Raw genomic sequence first — 24,455 nt, 5'->3', positions numbered from 1 at the left:
CACTTACTATCTATCTCTCACTTACTATCTATCTATCTCACTTACTATCTATCTCTCACTTACTATCTATCTATCTCTATCTATCTATTATCTATCTATCTATTTCTCTATATACATCTCTCTCTTCCTCTCTGTCTCTCACTCCCTCTATCGCTCTCTTTCAATACCCGTGTCTGACTCTGTCTCCCCCTCTCTCAACTGCTTATCCTGAGTGTGACTGACATTATTACATCCTCCCTCTGTCCTTAGAAGGCATTAGCCATGGTGATCAAATCATAGCAAAAGGTGGAATGTAATGTCATTGCTATGGTTTCAGTTGTCATAACATGACTGATGTAATCCTACTCCACTATGTTTCCATCACTACAGGTTTAGGATGAACCTGCCTGGTGGCATTAACAGTAAAGCTCTGTGGTCATGTATAGTAGGCCTAGTCATGCTGTTAGATGTTATATAGCTTGCATCCCAAGGTGCATTTGATTCCTTATATAGTCCCTATGGGCCCCCTTCAAAAGTAGTGCACTAGGGAAGAGGCCTATTATACATGACCATAGAGCTTTACTGTTAATCCCACCAGGCAGGTTCATCCTAAACCTGTAGTTTGTCTTAGAGCAGGCCTATGATCATATCTCCAACTCTCCATCTCTCTGTTTTATATTGGCTAAGAGCATTGTGGACATAAGTTAATGTCTCTCCAACTATGTCTGTTTTAGATTGGCTAAGCGCAGGCCTAAGAACATAACATATATCTCTCTCTCCCCATTTCTCTCTCTCCATCTCTCTGTTTGTTTTAGATTGGCTCAGTGCAGGCCCATGAACATAAAATCTCTCTCCATCTCTCTGTTTGTTTTAGATTGGCTCAGTGCAGGCCCATGACATTATTAGTTCTCGGAAAAGAAGAGCCAAAAATCTAACCCTGCAGCAGCTAATCTAGCCTTAATAACAATGAGCACATACCCTGATGTAACCCAAACCCCTCGCAGTGCTTACTCTGGCCTGTCTGTCCCATAGACTCACACATACTCCATAGACTCACACATACTCCATAGACTCACACATACTCCATAGACTCACACATACTCCATAGACTCACACATACTCCATAGACTCACACATACTCCATAGACTCACACATACTCCATAGACTCACACATACTCCATAGACTCACACATACTCCATAGACTCACACATACTCCATAAACTCACACATACTCCATAGACTCAACAGAGGCCCTCGGAAAGGGACCTGCAAGCCACGTTCCAAACCATACAGAACAGAGCTCAGACCACTGTACAATGTCTCCATTTAAAATAAATACTGGGCACATGGGGGCAGGCAGTATTCTGACTTCAGTTACATACGTAACTCAAATTGTCAATTCATTATTTACACAATCTTCTTAGTTGCACGTACTTATCTCAACACTGAATTAAGCTCATAAGTGGTTGTGTGTGTGTGTGTGTGTGTGTGTGTGTGTGTGTGTGTGTGTGTGTGTGTGTGTGTGTGTGTGTGTGTGTGTGCCAGCAATTGGGCACAAGGTATCCACATGTTCTACCACTCCACATAGATGACAATACTCAGAAATCATGCATGGATACTTTGTGTGGCCTTGAGTGTGTGCTTGTGTGTGTGTGTCTGCATGTGTGTGGCGTTGAGTATATTGTGTGTAGTGAGATTGAAGGCTAGAGGAGTGTTGACTTAATAAACTATCAAGATGACAGGCAGAGAAGAGAGCAGAGAGGAGAAGAGACAAGAGAGAAGGGAGCAGAGAGAAGGGAGCAGGGAGAATGGAGCAGAGAGAATGGAGCAGAGAGAATGGAGCAGAGAGAATGGAGCAGAGAGAATGGAGCAGAGAGAATGGAGCAGAGAGAATGGAGCAGAGAGAATGGAGCAGAGAGAATGGAGCAGAGAGAATGGAGCAGAGAGAATGGAGCAGAGAGAATGGAGCAGAGAGAATGGAGCAGAGAGAAGGGAGCAGGGAGAAGGGAGCAGAGAGGAGGGAGCAGAGAGAAGGGAGCAGAGAGAAGGGAACAGGGAGCAGGGAGAAGGGAGCAGAGAGAAGGGAGCAGAGAGAAGGGAGCAGAGAAGGGAGCAGAGAGAATGGAGCAGAGAAGGGAGCAGGGAGAAGGGAGCAGAGAGCAGTGAGAAGGGAGCAGAGAGAAGGGAGCATGGAGCAGGGAGCATGGAGAAGGGAGCAGGGAGAAGGGAGCAGAGAGAAGGGAGCAGAGAGCAGTGAGAAGGGAGCAGGGAGCAGTGAGAAGGGAGCAGGAAGCAGAGAGCATTGAGAAGGGAGCAGAGAGCAGAGAGCAGTGAGAAGGGAGCAGAGAAGGGAGCAGAGAGAATGGAGCAGAGAGAAGGGAGAAGGGAGCAGGGAGTAGGGAGCAGAGAGAAGGGAGCAGGGAGCAGTGAGAAGGGAGCAGAGAGAAGGGAGCAGAGAGAAGGGAGCAGAGAGAATTGAGCAGAGAAGGGAACAGGGAGAAGGGAGCAGAGAGCAGTGAGAAGGGAGCAGAGAGAAGGGAGCAGAGAGAAGGGAGAAGGGAGCAGAGAGCAGTGAGAAGGGAGCAGAGAGCAGTGAGAAGGGAGCAGGAAGAAGGGAGCTGAGAGCAGGGAGAAGGGAGCACCGATCAGGGAGAAGGGAGCAGAGGGAAGGGAGCAGAGAGCAGGGAGAAAGGAGCAGCGATCAGGGAGAAGGGAGCATCAATCAGGGAGAAGGGAGCAGAGGGAAGGGAGCAGAGAGAAGGGAGAAGGGAGCAGAGAGAAGGGAGAAGGGAGCAGAGAGAAGGGAGAAGGGAGCAGAGAGAAGGGAGAAGGGAGCAGAGAAAAGGGAGCAGGGAGAAGGGAGCAGAGAAAAGGGGGCAGTGAGAAGGGAGCAGAGAAAAGTGAGCAGGGAGCAGGGAGAAGGGAGCAGAGAAAAGGGAGCAGAGAAAAGGGAGCAGAGAAAAGGGAGCAGAGAGCAGGGAGAAGGGAGCAAAGAGCAGGGAGAAGGGAGCAGAGAGCAGGGAGAAGGGAGCAGGGAGAAGGGAGAAGGGAGCAGAGAAAAGGGAGCAGAGAGCAGCGAGAAGTGAGAAGGGGGCAGAGAGAAGGGAGAATGGAGCAGAGAGCAGGGAGCAGGGAGCATGGAGAAGGGAGAAGGGAAAAAGAGAGAAGGGAGAAGGGAGAAGGGAGCATTGATAAGGAAGAGGGGAGAAGGGAGCATGGAGAAGGGAGCAGGGAGAAGGGAGCATGGATAAGGGAGCAGGGAGAAGAGAGCAGGGAGAAGAGAGCAGGGAGAAGGGATAAGGGAGCAGGGAGCAGGGAGAAGGGAGCATGGAGAAGGGAGCAGGGAGAAGAGAGCAGGGAGCAGGGAGAATGGAGCAGGGAGAAGGGAGAAGAGAGCAGGGAGTAGGGAGAAGGGAGCAGCGATCAGGGAGAAGGGAGCAGTGAGAAGGGAGCAGTGAGAAGGGAGCAGTGAGAGAGAAAAGGGAGCAGAGAAAAGGGAGCAGAGAGCAGGGGGAAGGGAGCAGAGAGCAGGGAGAAGGGAGCAGGGAGAAGGGAGCAGAGAAAATGGAGAAGAGAGCAGGGAGAAGGGAGCAGAGAAAAGGGAGCAGAGAGCAGGGAGAAGGGAGCAGGGAGAAGAAAGGGGAAGGGGGCAGGGAGAACAAAGCAGGAAGAAGGGAGAAGGGAGCAGGGAGAAGGGAGCAGGGAAATGGGAGCAGGGAGAAGGGAGCATTGAGAAGGGAGAAGGGAGAAGGGAGAAGGGAGCATGGAGAAGGGATAAGGGAGCAGAGAGCAGTGAGAAGGGAGAAGGGCGCATGGAGAAGGGAGCATGGAGAAGGGAGCAGGGAGAAGAGAGCAGGGCGAAGAGAGCAGGGAGCAGGGAGAAGGGAGCAGGGAGAAGGGAGAAGAGAGTAGGGAGTAGGGGGGAAGGGAGAAGGGAGCAGGGAGAAGGGAGCAGGGAGAAGGGAGCATGGAGAAAGGAGAAGGGAGCAGGGAGAAGGGAGCAGGAAGAAGGGAAAAGGGAGCAGGGAGCAGAGAAAAGGGAGCAGAGAGCAGTGAGACGTGAGAAGGGAGCAGAGAGAAGGAGTAGAGAAAAGGGAGAATGGAGCAGAGAGCAGGGAGAAGGGAGTAGGGAGAAGAAAGGGGAAGGGAGCAGTGAGAACGAAGCAGGAAGAAGGGAGAAGGGAGCAGGGAGAAGGGAGCAGGGAAAAGGGAGCAGGGAAAAGGGAGCAGGGAGCATTGAGAAGGGAGAAGGGAGCAGGGAGCATGGAGAAGGGAGAATGGAAAAGGGAAAGGGGAGAAGGGAGCATGGAGAAGGGAGCAGGGAGAAGGGAGCATGGATAAGGGAGCATGGATAAGGGAGCAGGGAGAAGAGAGCTGGGAGAAGGGAGCAGGGAGCAGGGATAAGGGATAAGGGAGCAGGGAGCAGGGAGAAGGGAGAAGGGAGAAGGGCGCATGGAGAAGGGAGCATGGAGAAGGGAGCAGGGAGAAGGGAGAAGAGAGCAGGGAGAAGGGAGAAGGGAGCAGGGAGCATGGAGAAGGGAGCATGGAGAAGGGAGCAGGGAGAAGAGAGCAGGGAGCAGGGAGCAGGGAGAAGGTAGAAGAGAGCAGGGAGAAGGGAGAAGGGAGCAGGGAGAAGGGAGCAGGGAGCAGGGAGAAGGGAGCAGGGAGAAGGGAGAAGGGAGAAGGGAGCAGGGAGCAGGGAGAAGGGAGAAGGGCGCATGGAGAAGGGAGCATGGAGAAGGGAGCAGGGAGAAGAGAGCAGGGAGCAGGGAGAAGGGAGAAGAGAGCAGGGAGTAGGGTGGAAGGGAGAAGGGAGCAGGGAGAAGGGAGCAGGAAGAATGGAGCAGGTAGAAGGGAGCATTGAGAAGAGAGAAGGGAGCATGGAGAAGGGAGAAGAGAGCAGGGAGAAGGGAGCAGGGAGAAGGGAGCAGGGAGCAGGAAGAAGGGAAAGGGGAAAAGGGAGCAGGGAGAAGGGAGCAGGGAGCAGGGAGAAGGGAGCAGAGAAAAGGGAGCAGAGAGCAGCGAGAAGGGAGAATGGAGCAGAGAGCAGGGAGCAGGGAGCATGGAGAAGGGAGAAGGGAAAAGGGAAAAGAGAGAAGGGAGAAGGGAGCATGGATAAGGAAGAGGGGAGAAGGGAGCATGGAGAAGGGAGCATGGATAAGGGAGCAGGGAGAAGGGAGCATGGATAAGGGAGCAGAGAGAAGAGAGCAGGGAGAAGAGAGCAGGGAGAAGGGATAAGGGAGAAGGGAGCATGGAGAAGAGAGCAGGGAGAAGAGAGCAGGGAGCAGGGAGAATGGAGCAGGGAGAAGGGAGAAGAGAGCAGGGAGTAGGGAGAAGGGAGCAGCGATCAGGGAGAAGGGAGCAGTGAGAAGGGAGCAGAGAAAAGGGAGCAGAGAGCAGGGGGAAGGGAGCAGAGAGCAGGGAGAAGGGAGCAGGGAGAAGGGAGCAGAGAAAATGGAGAAGAGAGCAGGGAGAAGGGAGCAGAGAAAAGGGAGCAGAGAGCAGGGAGAAGGGAGCAGAGAAAAGGGAGCAGAGAGCAGCGAGAAGTGAGAAGGGAGCAGAGAGAAGGGAGAATGGAGCAGAGAGCAGGGAGAAGGGAGCAGGGAGAAGAAAGGGGAAGGGAGCAGGGAGAACGAAGCAGGAAGAAGGGAGAAGGGAGCAGGGAGAAGGGAGCAGGGAAATGGGAGCAGGGAGAAGGGAGCATTGAGAAGGGAGAAGGGAGAAGGGAGCATGGAGAAGGGAGCAGGGAGAAGAGAGCAGGGAGAAGGGAGCAGGGAGCAGGGAGAAGGGATAAGGGAGCAGAGAGAAGGGAGAAGGGCGCATGGAGAAGGGAGCATGGAGAAGGGAGCAGGGAGAAGAGAGCAGGGAGCAGGGAGAAGAGAGCAGGGAGAAGGGAACAGGGAGGAAGGGAGAAGGGAGCAGGGAGAAGGGAGCAGGGAGAAGGGAGCAGGAAGAAGGGATCAGGGAGAAGGGAGCATGGAGAAGGGAGAAGGGAGCAGGGAGCAGGAAGAAGGGAAAAGGGAGCAGGGAGCAGAGAAAAGGGAGCAGAGAGCAGTGAGACGTGAGAAGGGAGCAGAGAGAAGGAGTAGAGAAAAGGGAGAATGGAGCAGAGAGCAGGGAGAAGGGAGTAGGGAGAAGAAAGGGGAAGGGAGCAGTGAGAACGAAGCAGGAAGAAGGGAGAAGGGAGCAGGGAGAAGGGAGCAGGGAAGGGAGCAGGGAAAAGGAGCATTGAGAAGGGAGAAGGGAGCATGGAGAAGGGAGAATGGAAAAGGGAAAAGAGAGAAGGGAGAAGGGAGCATGGATAAGGGAAAGGGGAGAAGGGAGCATGGAGAAGGGAGCAGGGAGAAGGGAGCATGGATAAGGGAGCAGGGAGAAGAGAGCTGGGAGAAGGGAGCAGGGAGCAGGGATAAGGGAAAAGGGAGCAGGGAGAAGGGAGAAGGGCGCATGGAGAAGGGAGCATGGAGAAGGGAGCAGGGAGAAGGGAGCAGGGAGCATGGAGAAGGGAGCAGGGAGAAGGGAGCAGGGAGAAGAGAGCAGGGAGAAGAGAGCAGGGAGCAGGGAGCAGGGAGAAGGGAGCAGGGAGAAGGTAGAAGGGAGCAGGGAGAAGGTAGAAGAGAGCAGGGAGAAGTGAGCAGGGAGAAGGGAGCAGGGAGCAGGGAGCAGGGAGAAGGGAGCAGGGAGAAGGGAGAAGGCGCATGGAGAAGGGAGCATGGAGAAGGGAGCAGGGAGAAGAGAGCAGGGAGAAGGGAGCAGGGAAAAGGGAGAAGAGAGCAGGGAGTAGGGGGAAGGGAGAAGGGAGAAGGGAGCATGGAGAAGGGAGAAGGGAGCAGGGAGAAGGGAGCAGGAAGAATGGAGCAGGGAGAAGGGAGCATTGAGAAGGGAGCATGGAGAAGGGAGAAGAGAGCAGGAAGAAGGGAAAAGGGAAAAGGGAGCAGGGAGAAGGGAGCATTGAGAAGGGAGAAGGGAGCAGGGAGAAGGGAGCAGAGAAAAGGGAGCAGAGAGCAGCGAGAAGTGAGAAGGGAGCAGAGAGAAGGAGTAGAGAAAAGGGAGCAGGGAGATGAAAGGGGAAGGGAGCAGGGAGAAGGAAGCAGGAAGAAGGGAGAAGGGAGCAGGGAAAAGGGAGCAGGGAAAAGGGAGCAGGGAAAAGGGAGCATTGAGAAGGGAGAAGAGAGCAGGGAAAAGGGATAAGGGAGCAGGGAGAAGGGAGCAGGGAGAAGGGAGAAGGGCGCATGCAGAAGGGAGCATGGAGAAGAGAGCAGGAAGCAGGGAGCAGGGAGAAGGGAGCATGGAGAAGGGAGCAGGGAGAAGAGAACAGGGAGCAGGGAGCAGGGAGCAGGGAGAAGAGAGCAGGGAGAAGGGAGCAGGGAGAAGGGAGCAGGGAGAAGGGAGCAGGAAGAAGGGAGCAGGAAGAAGGGAGCAGGGAGAAGGGAGCATGGAGATGGGAGAATGGAAAAGGGAAAAGAGAGAAGGGAGAAGGGAGCATGGATAAGGGAAAGGGGAGAAGGGAGCATGGAGAAGGGAGCAGGGAGAAGGGAGCATGGATAAGGGAGCAGGGAGAAGAGAGCTGGGAGAAGGGAGCAGGGAGCAGGGATAAGGGATAAGGGAGCAGGGAGAAGGGAGAAGGGCGCATGGAGAAGGGAGCATGGAGAAGGGAGCAGGGAGAAGGGAGAAGAGAGCAGGGAGAAGGGAGAAGGGAGCAGGGAGCATGGAGAAGGGAGCATGGAGAAGGGAGCAGGGAGAAGGTAGAAGGGAGCAGGGAGAAGGTAGAAGAGAGCAGGGAGAAGTGAGCAGGGAGAAGGGAGCAGGGAGCAGGGAGCAGGGAGAAGGGAGAAGGGCGCATGGAGAAGGGAGCATGGAGAAGGGAGCAGGGAGAAGAGAGCAGGGAGAAGGGAGCAGGGAGAAGGGAGAAGAGAGCAGGGAGTAGGGGGAAGGGAGAAGGGAGCAGGGAGAAGGGAGAAGGGAAGGGAGAAGGGAGCAGGAAGAATGGAGCAGGGAGAAGGGAGCATTGAGAAGGGAGCATGGAGAAGGGAGAAGAGAGCAGGAAGAAGGGAAAAGGGAAAAGGGAGCAGGGAGAAGGGAGCATTGAGAAGGGAGAAGGGAGCAGGGAGAAGGGAGCAGAGAAAAGGGAGCAGAGAGCAGCGAGAAGTGAGAAGGGAGCAGAGAGAAGGAGTAGAGAAAAGGGAGAATGGAGCAGAGAGAAGGGAGCAGGGAGAAGAAAGGGGAAGGGAGCAGGGAGAAGGAAGCAGGAAGAAGGGAGAAGGGAGCAGGGAGAAGGGAGCAGGGAAAAGGGAGCAGGGAAAAGGGAGCATTGAGAAGGGAGAAGAGAGCAGGGAAAAGGGATAAGGGAGCAGGGAGAAGGGAGCAGGGAGAAGGGCGCATGCAGAAGGGAGCATGGAGAAGAGAGCAGGAAGCAGGGAGCAGGGAGAAGGGAGCAGGGAGAAGACAGCAGGGAGAAGAGAGCAGGGAGAAGGGAGCATGGAGAAGGGAGCAGGGAGAAGAGAACAGGGAGCAGGGAGCAGGGAGAAGGGAGCAGGGAGAAGAGAGCAGGGAGAAGGGAGCAGGGAGAAGGGAGCAGGGAGAAGGGAGCAGGAAGAAGGGAGCAGGGAGAAGGGAGCATGGAGCAGGGAGCATGGAGAAGGGAGATGAGAGCAGGGAGAAGGGAGCATGGAGAAGGGAGAAGGGAGCAGGAAGAAGGGAGCAGAGAGAAGGGAGCATTGAGAAGGGAGAATGGAGCAGGGAGCATGGAGAAGAGAGATGAGAGCAGGGAGAAGGGAGCATGGAGAAGAGAGAAGGGAGCAGGGAGAAGGGAGCAGGATGAAGGGAAAAGGGAAAAGGGAGCAGGGAGAACGGAGCATTGAGAAGGGAGAAGGGAGCAGGGAGAAGGGAAAGGGAGAAGGGAGAAGAGAGCAGGGAGAAGGGAGCATGGATAAGGGAGAGGGGAGAAGGGAGCATGGAGAAGGGAGCATGGAGAAGGGAGCAGGGAGAAGAGAGCAGGGAGCAGGGAGAAGGGAGAAGGGAGAAGGGATAAGGGAGAAGGGAGAAGGGAGCAAGGAGAAGGGAGCAGGGAGAAGGGAGAAGGGAGCGTGGAGAAGGGATAAGGGAGCAGGGAGAAGGGAGCAGGGAGAAGGGAGCATGGAGGGAGCATGGAGAAGGGAGCATGGAGAAGGGAGCATGGAGAAGGGATAAGGGAGAAGGGAGAAGGGAGCGTGGAGAAGAGAGCAGGGAGAAGGGAGTAGGGAGCATCGAGAAGGGATAAGGGAGCAGGGAGAAGGGAGCAGCGAGAAGGGAGCAGGGATAAGGGAGAAGTGAGAAGGGAGCAGGGAGAATGGAGCAGGGAGAAGGGCGAAGGGAGAAGGGAGCGTGGAGAAGGGAGCATGGAGAAGGGAGCACGGATAAGGGAGCACGGATAACGGAGCAGGGAGAAGGGAGCAGGGATAAGGGAGCAGGGAGAAGAGAGCAGGAAGAAGGGAGAAGAGAGCAGGAAGAAGGGAGAAGAGAGCAGGAAGCATGGAGAAGGGAGAAGGGAGCAGGGAGAAGGGAGAAGGGAGCAGGAAGAAGGGAGCAGGGGAGCATTGAGAAGGGAGAAGGGAGAAGGGAGCATGGAGAAGGGAGAAGAGAGCAGGGAGAAGGGAGCAGGGAGAAGGGAGCAGGAAGAAGGGAAAATGGAAAAGGGAGCATTGAGAAGGGAGAAGGGAGCAGGGATAAGGGAGCAGGGAGAAGAGAGCAGGAAGAAGGGAGAAGAGAGAAGGGAGCAGGGAGAAGAGAGCAGGGAGAAGAGAGAAGGGAGAAGGGAGCGTGGAGAAGAGAGCAGGGAGAAGGGAGCAGGGAGAAGGGAGCAGGGAGAAGGGAGCAGGGATAAGGGAGCAGGGAGAAGAGAGCAGGAAGAAGGGAGAAGAGAGAAGGGAGCAGGGAGAAGAGAGCAGGGAGAAGAGAGAAGGGAGCAGGGAGAAGGGAGCATAGATAAAGGTGGTGAAGGATCACCTGTCTAGACAGGAGATGACAAGCGGAATGACAAGGAGCATCATAACACAGCCTGAGACAATACTTGAGAGTCCACAGGGACATATACATTTACAAACTCACACACAGATATACGGAAACAATCACATACGCACACACATTCACACACACACAGTCACACAAAGACAGTATTGCTTAATTTAACATAAAATAAAATAAATAGTGAAGCTCGCTGGCACATTTTAACTGAGCATACAATTAATTATGCTTCCAGGGCAATCGAAGGCCTAGTCTGGATCTCAAATGACACCCTACGACCTATATATTGCCTTACTTTTGACCAAGGCCCATAGTGCTCTGGTCAAAAGTCGTGCACTATATATAGGGAATAGAGTGCCATTTGGGATACATCCCTTGTCTGTGGTCACAAGTGATTCCAGTTTATGGTAGGGACAGAAAAGAGAGAAAAAGAAAAGCTCTAGAGAGACTTTATTAATGGACACAATATGATTCATGTTTTTGCTGATGGCAGCTATTTGGCAGAAAGGTCTGTCTGCTGACAGTGATAGGTGGATGTTTCTACCAACTAAACTTAGTTGAATCCTGACTGACTACAAGTCGCTATGGGTAAGAGTATCTGCTAATTTACAAAAATAATAATGTAATGTAGGATAATGTTATGGCACACTGAGTATGCTATAAAGGATTTCTTGGCATCACCATATAAAACATATTATTATTCATTGTCTCTAGTATTAAGTCAGAATGTGCAGGAGTGAGGATCATTTACAAGTGCATGTCATGAATGCTTTAGGATGGTTCTGTGTGTGTGTGTGTGTGTGTGTGTGTGTGTGTGTGTGTGTGTGTGTGTGTGTGTGTGTGTGTGTGTGTGTGTGTGTGTGTGGTGGGCACATATGTGTTAGACTGTGTCTCTAGAGGATCTTACCGGGCTATGACAGGTCAGAGAGTAATCGTCTGCTCTCTCACACTGGGAATCACACTCCACACACACCGAGCCGTTGGCATACTCACGCACCTCCCTGAAAACCAGAGATGGAGAGAGGGGAGGGGGGGGGGCGGAATATGAGGAAGGGATGGAGAGAGGGGGCGAGAGAGTGTGTGAGAGAGAGGCGGGGAAACCGCGGGAGGTAGAGGAAGGGAGGTAGGGGGAGACGGAAGAAAGGAGGAGAGAGGCAGAGAGGGGAAGGAGAGAGAGGGGAGAGAGAAGGAGGGAGGAGGGGGAAGATAGAGGGAGAGAGAGGGATAGGGTGGGGAAAGTGAGAAAAAAAAGAAGTGTGTCAGATACAGACTCTACAGGAAGGGAGGCGAGCTGTGCTCCACTGTGCTCCTCAGTGCTCCACTGTGCTCCTCAGTGCTCCACTGTGCTCCTCAGTGCTCCACTGTGCTCCTCAGTGCTCCACTGTGCTCCTCATTGCTCCACTGTGCTCCTCATTGCTCCACTGTGCTCCTCATTGCTCCACTGTGCTTCTCAGTGCTCCACTGTGCTCCACTGTGCTCCTCATTGCTCCACTGTGCTCCCCAGTGCTCCTCAGTGCTCCACTGTGCTCCTCAGTGCTCCACTGTGCTCCTCAGTGCTCCTCTGTCTCTGTTTAGAGGAATAGCTGGAGGAATTTCATGGTCTCAGGCACTGCAGTCACTGTACTGTGGTACACCCACTCTTCCACTGTGTATACTGTACACAACTAGCAACCGCCTGCTACGATGGCTGCCATAAAACCTGGACATGGGCCTAGACTATTACAGATGGAAATTAAATGAGAACTGAAAACTGACAAAATGGATGGGTGTGGCCGACATTGTACCCTATTACCTATATAGATCATATAATCCCCATAGGCAGTGGTCAAAAGCAGTGCACTAAAAAGGGAATTAGGGCTCTATTTCGGATGTAACCAATGTCTTTTGCCTAAATTACAAAAGGAAACACATACTACACACAGTTTTTAGTCAAAGACAATAATTCAACAACAGTGACAAAAAGCTGCACCTTCAATGATCAATTACATCGTACATTTCTTAAAAGTCACCTTCATCAATGTCAACAATAGTTGAGACAGCTAAATAGTTAGATAAATATTTAACCAGTAGCTACCTGGACTATCTGCATTGTCCCTTTTTCCACATACGCTGCTGCTGTGTATTATCCTTCCTGTTGCTTGAACCCTACCTATGTGTACATATCACCTTCAATGACCTCGTATCCCAGCACATAGACTCACTACTGGTACGCTGCTGCTGTGTATTATCCTTCCTGTTGCTTGAACCCTACCTATGTGTACATATCACCCTCAATGACCTCGTATCCCAGCACATAGACTCACTACTGGTACGCTGCTGCTGTGTATTATCCTTCCTGTTGCTTGAACCCTACCTATGTGTACATATCACCCTCAATGACCTCGTATCCCAGCACATAGACTCACTACTGGTACGCTGCTGCTGTGTATTATCCTTCCTGTTGCTTGAACCCTACCTATGTGTACATATCACCCTCAATGACCTCGTATCCCAGCACATAGACTCACTACTGGACGCTGCTGCTGTGTATTATCCTTCCTGTTGCTTGAACCCTACCTATGTGTACATATCACCCTCAATGACCTCGTATCCCAGCACATAGACTCACTACTGGTACGCTGCTGCTGTGTATTATCCTTCCTGTTGCTTGAACCCTACCTATGTGTACATATCACCCTCAATGACCTCGTATCCCAGCACATAGACTCACTACTGGTACGCTGCTGCTGTGTATTATCCTTCCTGTTGCTTGAACCCTACCTATGTGTACATATCACCCTCAATGACCTCGTATCCCAGCACATAGACTCACTACTGGTACGCTGCTGCTGTGTATTATCCTTCCTGTTGCTTGAACCCTACCTATGTGTACATATCACCCTCAATGACCTCGTATCCCAGCACATAGACTCGCTACTGGTACCCTGGTAAGTTATGTTTACTCGGGTTATTATATTTCTATTATCTCTCTCTGCATTATGGGGAAGGGCCGTAAGTAAGAATTTCACTGTTAGTCTACACCGGTTGGTTACGAAGCATGTGACTAATAATATTTTATTTTATTTGATTTGAGGAAACAATCAATGTGTGGAGTGTGTGTATATGAGTGTGGAGTGGTGTGTGTGTGTGTTTGTGTGGAGTGGGGTGTGTGTGGTGTGTGTGTGTGTGTGTGGCATGTGGTGTGTGTGTGGCGTGTGATGTGTGACGTGTGGTGTGTGTGGTGTGTGGCGTGTGTGTGTGTGTGTGGCATGTGGTGTGTGTGTGGCGTGTGATGTGTGACGTGTGGTGTGTGTGGTGTGTGGCGTGTGTGTGGTGTGTGACATGTGGTGTGTGTGTGGTGTGTGACGTGTGGCTGCGGTGTGTGTGGCGTGTGATGTGTGACGTGTGGCGTGTGTGTGTTTGTATGTGTGTGTGTTTGTATGTGTGTAGGAGGTGGGCTTTTATATCTCGTTTTCATGTTTAATTTGCCGCTGAAGGTCACTGGATGAAGTCATGGGCTCATTTAGCGTTGAGCACTGCACATGCTGAGAATGTTCAATCTGATGTATTCCATTAAGTTACACTACGCCCTCCAGCATCCAAGCTAATTATCGTGGCTATATTGATACAATCACTTTGGTGTAGCATGGCTTTCCAACTAATGCTAACGGGTGTTCCATACTTTCAGAAATCAATTAACTAAAGTGGTGTCTTGTTCCTTTTTCACAACATTAAAATCAGAAGTCACTGGTGGGGCTTGAAAAGTCATTCACTAACAGACACAAAGTATAGCAAAGAGATTTAACATGGTATCCTTCAACATGAATGTGAGGGATAGGACAGTGTGTGTCACGAATATTACCGAAGGTGACTCCCCTTCTTGTTCGGGTGGCGCCCGGCGGTCGTCGTCACCGGTCTACTAGCTATCACCGATCCTTTGTTCTGTGTTCCTTTGGTTTGGTCTGATTGGTATCACCTGTTTCTTGTTTGGTTGTTAGGGCGGGGTTATATAAGGTTGTTCAGCCCGCTTCTGTTTCGTGCGGGCTTGTTCATCTGTTTTGTGTTAGAGTGATTTTGTTTGCATTTTCGGGTTTCGCGCTGTCCGTTAATATTTCTGATCATTTGTTTTCCTACTTTTGTTCATGTTATTTTTCCTGGACATTAAAGCTTGTTTTTCCCACATCCTTTTGCTCTCTGCGCCTGACTCCACACCTCTTCACTCATTAAACGTAACAGTGTGTGTGTGTCTGCCTTTAATACTAACAAGAGAAACTCTGGTGTTACGCTGTGGGCAGACATGGGTTCAAATACTATTAAAAATGAAGTAATACTTCATCTGAGCATTACTGAGCTTGTCTGGGGCAATCGAAGCAATAGAATAATCACAAAAAATGCAAACCCCACCCATCTGGCACTCCAGGCAGGCTAAAGCAACTGCCTGAAAGTATTAGAAAGATTTCAAATGGTATTTGAACCCAGGTCTGGCTGGGACAACATGTGTGAGGAGTAAGTGAGTGTGGTGTTTCCTCCCTCTGCTAAATAACCAGAGGAATACCTCCATGGGACCTGAAATCAAATTAGGATTAATTATGCTTTATCCGGTCAACACAATGCCATGCAGGGTGGCACGGGAGGTAGGTCTTTGTCTGGTAAAGCTATGATTTAAATGGGTTATGGTTTAACATGTCCTTTATGTTAGCTTAGTCTCCCATGGTTCTCCATAGGGTTTAGCTTCTCTATTGCCATAAGTCTCTCTCTCTCTCCCAGTCTCTCTCTCTCAGTCTCTCTCTCTCTCAGTCTCTCTCCCATTCTCTCTCTCCCAGTCTCTCTCTCCCAGTCTCTCTCTCTCTCCCAGTCTCTCTCTCTCTCAGTCTCTCTCTCAGTCTCTCTCTCTCTCCCAGTCTCTCTCTCCCAGTCTCTCTCTCTCCCAGTCTCTCTTTCTCAGTCTCTCTCTCAGTCTCTCTCTCTCTCAGGACGGAGGCACTTCAGTTACACAGCACTTAAAACCTCTGTTCTAACATAAGACCTGGAGGACAGAAGCAGACAATACCTCACTTCCTCACGGGACGTCCAACCTAAATCTCCACTATAACAGTTGTACTTTGTGTCTGTGTCGTCATCTTTTCTAGCAAACCTGTTGTGCTGACTCAGTCACTCAAAATAGACAATTACCTTTAAGACAGAGACTTTAGGAAATGCAAAATAGATGTTTTTCCTTCTAGATAGTGCCCCACAGTGAACAAGACATTGTCTCAACCAGTCAAAAGGTTGGACCCACCTACTCATTCCAGGGTATTTCTTTATTTTTACTATTTTCTACATTGTAGAATAATAGTGAAGACATCAAAACTATGAAATAACACATAACACACAAAAAATTGTTTTTATACTTGAGATTGTTCAAAGTATCCCCCCTTTGCCTTGATGACAGCTTTGCACACTCTTGGCATTCTCTCAACTAGCTTCACCTTGAATGCTTTTCCAACAGTCTTAAAGGAGTTCCCACATATGCTGAACACTTGCTGGCTGCTTGCTTTCCTTCACTCTGCAGTCCAACCCATCCCAAACCACCTCAGTTGGGTTGAGGTCGGGTGATTGTGGAGGCCAGGTCATCTGATGCAGCACTCCATCACTCTCCTCCTTGGTCAAATAGCCCTTACACAGCCTGGAGGTGTGTTTTGGGTCATTGTCCTGTTGAATGATAGTCAAACCAAGCGCAAACCAGAGTGGGACAGTGGGAACCACACATGCGGAGATCATCCGTTTCACCTACTCTGCATCTCACAAAGACACGGCGGTCAAATTTGTACTCATCAGACCAAAGGACAGATTTCCTCCAGTCTAATGTCCATTGTTTGTGTTTCTTGGCCCAAGCAAGTCCCTTCTTATTATTGGTGTTTAGTAGTGTTTTCTTTGTAGCATTTCAACCATGAAGGCCTGATTCATGCAGTCTCCTCTGAATAGTTGTGTCTGTTACTTGAACTCTGTGAAGCATTTATTTGCGCTGCATTTTCTGAGGCTGGTAACTCTAATGAACTTATCCTCTGGAGCAGAGGTAACCTCTGGGTCTTCCTTTCCTGTGGCGGTCCTCATGAGAGCCAGTTTCATCATAGCGCTTGATGGTTTAAGCGACTGCACTTGAAGAAACATTCAAGGTTCTTGACATTTTCCGTATTGACTGACCTTCATGTCTTAAAGTAATAGCGGACTGTTGTTTCTCTTTGCTTATTTGAGTTGTTCTTGCCATAATATGGACTTGGTCTTTTACCAAATAGGGCTAACTTCTGTATACCACCCCTACATTATCACAACACAACTTATTGGCTCAAACTCATTAAGAAGGTGTCAGGATTTGGCCAGGGTTGTTCCGGTTTTTGGTCACTAGATGCCCCCATTGTGCCTTTTGACCTTTTCTTTTCCCTTGAACCCCATTATTATTTGCACCTGTGCCTCGTTTCCCCTGATTGTATTTAAACCCTTTGTTTTACTCAGTTATTTGCTCTGTGTTTGTATGTTAGCACCCAGCCCTAGTACTCTGTGAACTCTTGTTGATCCCGGTGGACTCTCTTGTGGAATTCTGTTTTTTGTTCTTGTTTGTTTTTAAGTATCTTTTGAGGCTTTTATGTGCTATACCTTCCACCTTGTGGATTTACCTTTTTGTCTTGGAGGATTACCTTTGTTCTTGTGGAATTCCTTTTGAGGTTGTGGAGTTACATGTTTTCCTGAAGAACTTCACTTTTTACTTCATTAAATACACCGTCTCAAGTACTGCTGTCTCTGCCTCATCTTCTGGGTTCTGCTGACTATTCGTGGCTCAGTTGGTTTAGTGACTGTTTCTCACTCCGGAGACCCGGGTTCGTAACCGGGTCCTGACAGAAGGAAAGAAATTCCACAAATTAACTTTTAACAAGGCACACCTGTTAATTGATATCCATTCCAGGTGACTACCTCATGAAGATAGTTGAGAGAATGCCAAGAGTGTGCAAAGCTGTCATCAAGGCAAAGGGTGGCAAAATATATTTGGATTTGTTTCACACTTTTTTGTTACTACATGATTCCATGTGTGTTATTTCATAGTTTTGATGTCTTCACTATAATTCTACAATGTAGAAAATAGTAAAAATAAAGAAAAACCCTTGAATCAGTAGGTGTCCAAACTTTTGACTGGTGCTGTATATACAATATAAAACTATGTAGGGCTGGGCGATATCGCCAACATATCATATCACAGTATTGTTCTCTGAATTGTAAAAGTTCTACATATGTTCTATGAGTAGTGCATGACCTTTGATTGGAAACAAAATGGTACTAAGTGGTTTTAATGGGCTTTCTCCATTCTGATGGCTTAATACTCAACCAAACCAGGACAAAACTGACAGTGAAGTAGTCCAATGTGTAGAACTTTTCATTTAGTTCAGCACTGTATCAACATGTTGTTATAGACAGTGTTGTAAAAATCCATACCAGTATACCAGTACTCATGATGCATCGCCCAGCCCTAAGACTAGGGGTTAGTTTAACAGTACCAGACACAGATTAAGTCATGTCCTGAATTTGAAAGTGTTTTCCATGGAGATTCTCCATTAAGCCTGCTTTTTATTCCCAGACTTAGTCTATGTTCTGGAAACCACCCCTATGTGTTCTACAGTATGTACTTCTATGGTCTCAATAGACTTCAGTCAGTAGTGTCTCGTGGCTCTGTGATTGGTTAGCATCTCTCGTGTTCCTTTGATTAGCCGAGCTGTGAGCGGTGGCGTGCAGACAGGCAGACAGGTAGGCAGAGCGTGGCCCCGTGCGCAAGCAGTGACTGTGACACGCAGTGACACGCCTAACCCCCCTGCCCTGTGCCTCTCCTCTCTCGTCTGGCGTACCTCTCCAAACTGGCCTCACGTTTCTCGACTACGAAGGGCCCCGATGGCTGCCTGGGCCTAGAGCCAGTCAGTCTGCAAGGCAAAACAAGCATCCATGTCTGTCTCTAATGTGGTGTACACCAGCCATAGAACCGCTCTTCTATTTCTACACCACACTGGAGTTTAGCTTTGTCTTTAGTCTGGCTTACGCTTGAGATGGTGACATTTAACTTTGAATGTCTCACCTGTTATTGCCATTGAAAAACAGACTTTTAAACAATTTATTAGAGAGGATTTTACAGGAAAACAACAACAACAACATAGACAAATGTCGTAACATTATTTTAAATTGTGCGGGAAATACAAACCCATAACCAATCCCCCTAATCACTACAGTAAGTACACTCCCTCAGACCCCTCCATGTTGCCTCATGTCTCCCCCTAATCACTACAGTAAGTACACTCCCTCAGACCCCTCCATGTTGCCTCATGTCTCCCCTAATCACTACAGTAAGTACACTCCCTCAGACCCCTCCATGTTGCCTCATGTCTCCCCTAATCACTACAGTAAGTACACTCCCTCAGACCCCTCCATGTTGCCTCATGTCTCCCCCTAATCACTACAGTAAGTACACTCCCTCAGACCCCTCCATGTTGTCTCATGTCTCCCCCTAATCACTACAGTAAGTACACTCCCTCAGACCCCTCCATGTTGCCTCATGTCTCCCCTAATCACTACAGTAAGTACACTCCCTCAGACCCCTCCATGTTGCCTCATGTCTCCCCCTAATCACTACAGTAAGTACACTCCCTCAGACCCCTCCATGTTGCCTCATGTCTCCCCCTAATCACTACAGTAAGTACACTCCCTCAGACCCCTCCATGTTGCCTCATGTCTCCCCCTAATCACGACAGTAAGTACACTCCCTCAGACCCCTCCATGTTGCCTCATGTCTCCCCCTAATCACTACAGTAAGTACACTCCCTCAGACCCCTCCATGTTGCCTCATGTCTCCCCTAATCACTACAGTAAGTACACTCCCTCAGACCCCTCCATGTTGCCTCATGTCTCCCCCTAATCACGACAGTAAGTACACTCCCTCAGACCCCTCCATGTTGCCTCATGTCTCCCCCTAATCACGACAGTAAGTACACTCCCTCAGACCCCTCCATGTTGCCTCATGTCTCCCCCTAATCACGACAGTAAGTACACTCCCTCAGACCCCTCCATGTTGCCTCATGTCTCCCCCTAATCACGACAGTAAGTACACTCCCCCCCCAGACCCCTCCATGTTGCCTCATGTCTCCCCCTAATCACTACAGTAAGTACACTCCCTCAGACCCCTCCATGTTGCCTCATGTCTCCCCTAATCACGACAGTAAGTACACTCCCTCAGACCCCTCCATGTTGCCTCATGTCTCCCCCTAATCACGACAGTAAGTACACTCCCTCAGACCCCTCCATGTTGCCTCATGTCTCCCCCTAATCACGACAGTAAGTACACTCCCTCAGACCCCTCCATGTTGCCTCATGTCTCCCCCTAATCACGACAGTAAGTACACTCCCTCAGACCCCTCCATGTTGCCTCATGTCTCCCCCTAATCACGACAGTAAGTACACTCCCTCAGACCCCTCCATGTTGCCTCATGTCTCCCCCTAATCACGACAGTAAGTACACTCCCTCAGACCCCTCCATGTTGCCTCATGTCTCCCCCTAATCACGACAGTAAGTACACTCCCTCAGACCCCTCCATGTTGCCTCATGTCTCCCCCTAATCACTACAGTAAGTACACTCCCTCAGACCCCTCCATGTTGCCTCATGTCTCCCCCTAATCACTACAGTAAGTACACTCCCTCAGACCCCTCCATGTTGCCTCATGTCTCCCCCTAATCACTACAGTAAGTACACTCCCTCAGACCCCTCCATGTTGCCTCATGTCTCCCCCTAATCACCATATAAGTACACTCCCTCAGACCCCTCCATGTTGCCTCATGTCTCCCCCTAATCACCATATAAGTACACTCCCTCAGACCCCTCCATGTTGCCTCATGTCTCCCCCTAATCACCATATAAGTACACTCCCTCAGACCCCTCCATGTTGCCTCATGTCTCCCCCTAATCACCATATAAGTACACTCCCTCAGACCCCTCCATGTTGCCTCATGTCTCCCCCTAATCACTACAGTAAGTACACTCCCTCAGACCCCTCCATGTTGCCTCATGTCTCCCCCCTAATCACCATATAAGTACACTCCCTCAGACCCCTCCATGTTGCCTCATGTCTCCCCCTAATCACCATATAAGTACACTCCCTCAGACCCCTCCATGTTGCCTCATGTCTCCCCCTAATCACCATATAAGTACACTCCCTCAGACCCCTCCATGTTGCCTCATGTCTCCCCCTAATCACTACAGTAAGTACACTCCCTCAGACCCCTCCATGTTGCCTCATGTCTCCTACTAACACTACAGTAAGTACACTCCCTCAGACCCCTCCATGTTGCCTCATGTCTCCCCCTAATCACTACAGTAAGTACACTCCCTCAGACCCCTCCATGTTGCCTCATGTCTCCTACTAACACTACAGTAAGTACACTCCCTCAGACCCCTCCATGTTGCCTCATGTCTCCTACTAACACTACAGTAAGTACACTCCCTCAGACCCCTCCATGTTGCCTCATGTCTCCTACTAACACTACAGTAAGTACACTCCCTCAGACCCCTCCATGTTGCCTCATGTCTCCTACTAACACTACAGTAAGTACACTCCCTCAGACCCCTCCATGTTGCCTCATGTCTTCTACTAACACTACAGTAAGTACACTCCCTCAGACCCCTCCATGTTGCCTCATGTCTCCCCCTAATCACTACAGTAAGTACACTCCCTCAGACCCCTCCATGTTGCCTCATGTCTCCTACTAACACTACAGTAAGTACACTCCCTCAGACCCCTCCATGTTGCCTCATGTCTCCTACTAACACTACAGTAAGTACACTCCCTCAGACCCCTCCATGTTGCCTCATGTCTCCTACTAACACTACAGTAAGTACACTCCCTCAGACCCCTCCATGTTGCCTCATGTCTCCTACTAACACTACAGTAAGTACACTCTCTCAGACCCCTCCATGTTGCCTCATGTCTCCTACTAACACTACAGTAAGTACACTCCCTCAGACCCCTCCATGTTGCCTCATGTCTCCTACTAACACTACAGTAAGTACACTCCCTCAGACCCCTCCATGTTGCCTCATGTCTCCTACTAACACTACAGTAAGTACACTCCCTCAGACCCCTCCATGTTGCCTCATGTCTCCTACTAACACTACAGTAAGTACACTCCCTCAGACCCCTCCATGTTGCCTCATGTCTCCTACTAACACTACAGTAAGTACACTCCCTCAGACCCCTCCATGTTGCCTCATGTCTCCTACTAACACTACAGTAAGTACACTCCCTCAGACCCCTCCATGTTGCCTCATGTCTCCTACTAACACTACAGTAAGTACACTCCCTCAGACCCCTCCATGTTGCCTCATGTCTCCCCCTAATCACTACAGTAAGTACACTCTCTCAGACCCCTCCATGTTGCCTCATGTCTCCTACTAACACTACAGTAAGTACACTCCCTCAGACCCCTCCATGTTGCCTCATGTCTCCTACTAACACTACAGTAAGTACACTCCCTCAGACCCCTCCATGTTGCCTCATGTCTCCTACTAACACTACAGTAAGTACACTCCTGTGTGAGTGAGTGAGTGAGTGAGTGAGTGAGTGAGTGAGTGAGTCTGTCTGTCTGTCTGTCTGTCTGTCTGTCTGTCTGTCTGTCTGTCTGTCTGTCTGTCTGTCTGTCTGTCTGTCTGTCTGTCTGTCTGTCTGTCTGTCTGTCTGTCTGTCTGTCTGTCTGTCTGTCTGTCTGTCTGTCTGTCTGTCTGTCTGTCTGTCTGTCTGTCTGTCTGTCTGTCTGTCTGTCTGTCTGTCTGTCTGTCTGTCTGTCTGTCTGTCTGTCTGTCTGTCTGTCTGTCTGTCTGTCTGTCTGTCTGTCTGTGTGTGTGTGTGTGTGTGTGTGTGTGTGTGTGTGTGTGTGTGTGTGTGTGTGTGTGTGTGTGTGTGTGTGTGTGTGTGTGTGTGTGTGTGTGTGTGTGTGTGTGTGTGTGTGTGTGTGTGTGTGTGCTTCTGTTACACATATTGTAACATCTCTACTCTGTAAATCCACACTGCAGCAGATGAAAACAACCTTAATCTTATCTCCCCTGTTATTTACTCACCGGAGGGTTTTGTTGTGGTGGTTTATCCTTCAGGTATGAAGTGCTGTGTCTGACCTGGCCTCATCCCTGCCTGCGTCCCATATGGCACCAAAATCCATATATAGTGCACTACTTTGAAACAGAACCCTATGGGCCCTTGTTAAAAGTAGTGTAACTATATAGAGAATAGGGTGCCATTTGGGAGGCAGACCGTTATTTCATACAAACACACATCTATTTTTCTCTGATATTTGAGAAACAAGTAAGTTCATTCTTGGTCCATTATTGCAGTATCTTTCTATCTTTCACAGGATCCTGTAGATTGTGTTTACATCGTGTTTTCTCCCGTTCAGGGATTACCAGAATGAACGAGGGAAGAGATTGGTGTCTACACAGACAGTAGTTATATTGTACACTTACTGGTCTGCTGAACAGGTAATACATCGTACTACTGAAAGAAAGTCACTATATAGAAAAACTATTCTGTACATCCTTTCATATACAAGTCATACTCGTTCTCAGACCTAAAAGACCTAAAACAAAAGTACTTTCACTGAGGTAAAAGAGACGTTAGTTTGACAGCTGTATCTCTCTTTATCTTCATGCATATTGAGCGTGATACTGTCATAATGTAATTATGTTACACTGCCAAGTGTCTACAGTATCTGTCATTATGTGACACTGGTATACGTAACTCACCCTTCATAGAGGTTGCAGGTGTCCACACAGGTGCGTCCCCGGCTGAAGTAGCGACAGGCCAGGCACTGGTCTGGTCCCGGCCCCCAGCAGCCAGCGTCCGAACACAGAGGGTCACACACCATCCGCTCAGTAGCTGAGAAACACAGGAATACAGGTTAAGACTAGGGTTAGGGGTCAAACAGAAGGTCAAAAACTATCCACAGTAGCATGACAGGGTTAGGTACTGGACAATATTTATCTTTTTTAATCGGAAAGGATATGGGTGGAGCCATTGGCTACTAAAATTACAACTTTTCTTTTTCAAGGCTATTGTGTTAATCTGAGGCCAGTCAGTCAAACAGTGGTTTCAACTCAACCATGAGGTCTCCTTCCTGTCCTCTCTCTCTTCCAGGTCCATCTGAGGGAGGGTGGATTAATGGTCACATGTTAATCGTCTATACTGTACTGTCCGTGTGTCTGCCATCTGCAAAAGGTAATGCCAGCCAGACACACCATGCAGGTCTATGTCAAAGCCCCTTTCTTAGAAGTTCATGGTGAAATTAGAGCATCTAACAAGGTAGAGCTGAAGCAGAAAGGTAGAGACATGTCCCACCATGCAGATCTATCTCAAAGATCCTTTGTTAGAAGTGGAAGTGTATGGTGATGTGATTCCGGGAATCCCGGTTGGAAGATATACGGAATCAAGAAGGAATAAACAGGAAATCCAGTGATTTTCTGGACAACCTGGGAATTTGGGGGAAAGATACCTGATTTTTGCATCCCTAATCTGTCTGTAGAGTGCTAAGGTAGAGAGGGAGACGGACAGGTGGGTCTGTGAGAGGAGACCGGCTGTGGAGCTGGATGTGGAGCAGGCTGAAGTTGTGTTCTCCCATTACACTGTAATAGTGCTAACCAAACAGCGACGGGGTTAAATTAGCTTCAGTAACAGCTGGATGTACAAGCTAACTGTGATGACGAATGACAAGACAAGGAAAAAAGGGTGAAAAAACAAAGAAATAAAGTTGAAAATTAGCCCTAAACTCTTGTCATTATCTTTTCAGCATCAGCAGATTCTGGCAAAGATAATGATTAAGGCGGCTTTTAGTCCAACTGTCCCTCTGTGCAGGAAATAGGCTCTCTACTCAACTACCACTACAGTAGGAGCAGCCTACTATCTGTGCATATTAATACCAGGAGTGAGATCTCTCTCCAGCTCGGTTTATAATATTATATGGTTGCTACATTGTCTCTCGTGACAGACTGTTAAAATGTAAAAGCCTGCAAGCGGACACTTGAGATTCATTTCTAGGTTCCAAGATTGTTACCCAACATTGCACACAGCATTGTGAGAAGTCGAGGGTCTATGGGGTGAGGGCTACTATTTCATACAACGGTTGTGTCCCAAATGGTACCCTTCTACCAATATAGTGCACTGCTTTTGACCAGGGCCCTATATACCGTTGTCAAAAATAGTGCACTACGTAGCGAATAGGGTACCATTTGGGACATGTCAGAAGTGATTTCCATTCCGCCTGCAGCAGGATGCAATGTCTGGCAGGTCCACAGCAGCAGAGAGCAACAGGCTGTCTGGCCTGGCCTAGTTCAGCTCTTCACTGCTCTGCTCTGCCACTGGCTCCGTACTGGCTTCCCCTCCCCATCGGAGCAGCATAAAGAGACTGCATGTGTTTGTTAGGCACCAGAGACGGAGCTGACAGAACTA

The 24,455-nt window shown here is 49.6% G+C and overlaps 1 protein-coding gene across 2 annotated transcripts in view; it reads right to left on the bottom strand.

The window, feature by feature from the left end:
- Positions 1-24,455, bottom strand: part of LOC124044010 (receptor tyrosine-protein kinase erbB-4-like) — a 624,844-nt gene that overhangs the window by 138,356 nt on the left and 462,033 nt on the right. For both annotated transcript variants that reach the window (XM_046363297.1, XM_046363298.1), the window contains exons 13-14: positions 22,757-22,889; positions 10,888-10,981 (exon numbers count right to left, since the gene is read on the bottom strand). In XM_046363297.1, the coding sequence (XP_046219253.1) occupies positions 10,888-10,981; positions 22,757-22,889 (227 nt within the window). The remainder of the gene's footprint in view (positions 1-10,887; positions 10,982-22,756; positions 22,890-24,455) is intronic.

Source organism: Oncorhynchus gorbuscha, linkage group LG09 (assembly GCF_021184085.1).
Source record: "Oncorhynchus gorbuscha isolate QuinsamMale2020 ecotype Even-year linkage group LG09, OgorEven_v1.0, whole genome shotgun sequence".
Taxonomy (NCBI): Eukaryota; Metazoa; Chordata; class Actinopteri; order Salmoniformes; family Salmonidae; genus Oncorhynchus; species Oncorhynchus gorbuscha.
Note: the sequence above shows the minus strand (reverse complement) of the source record. Positions and strands in the feature narration are given on the sequence as shown.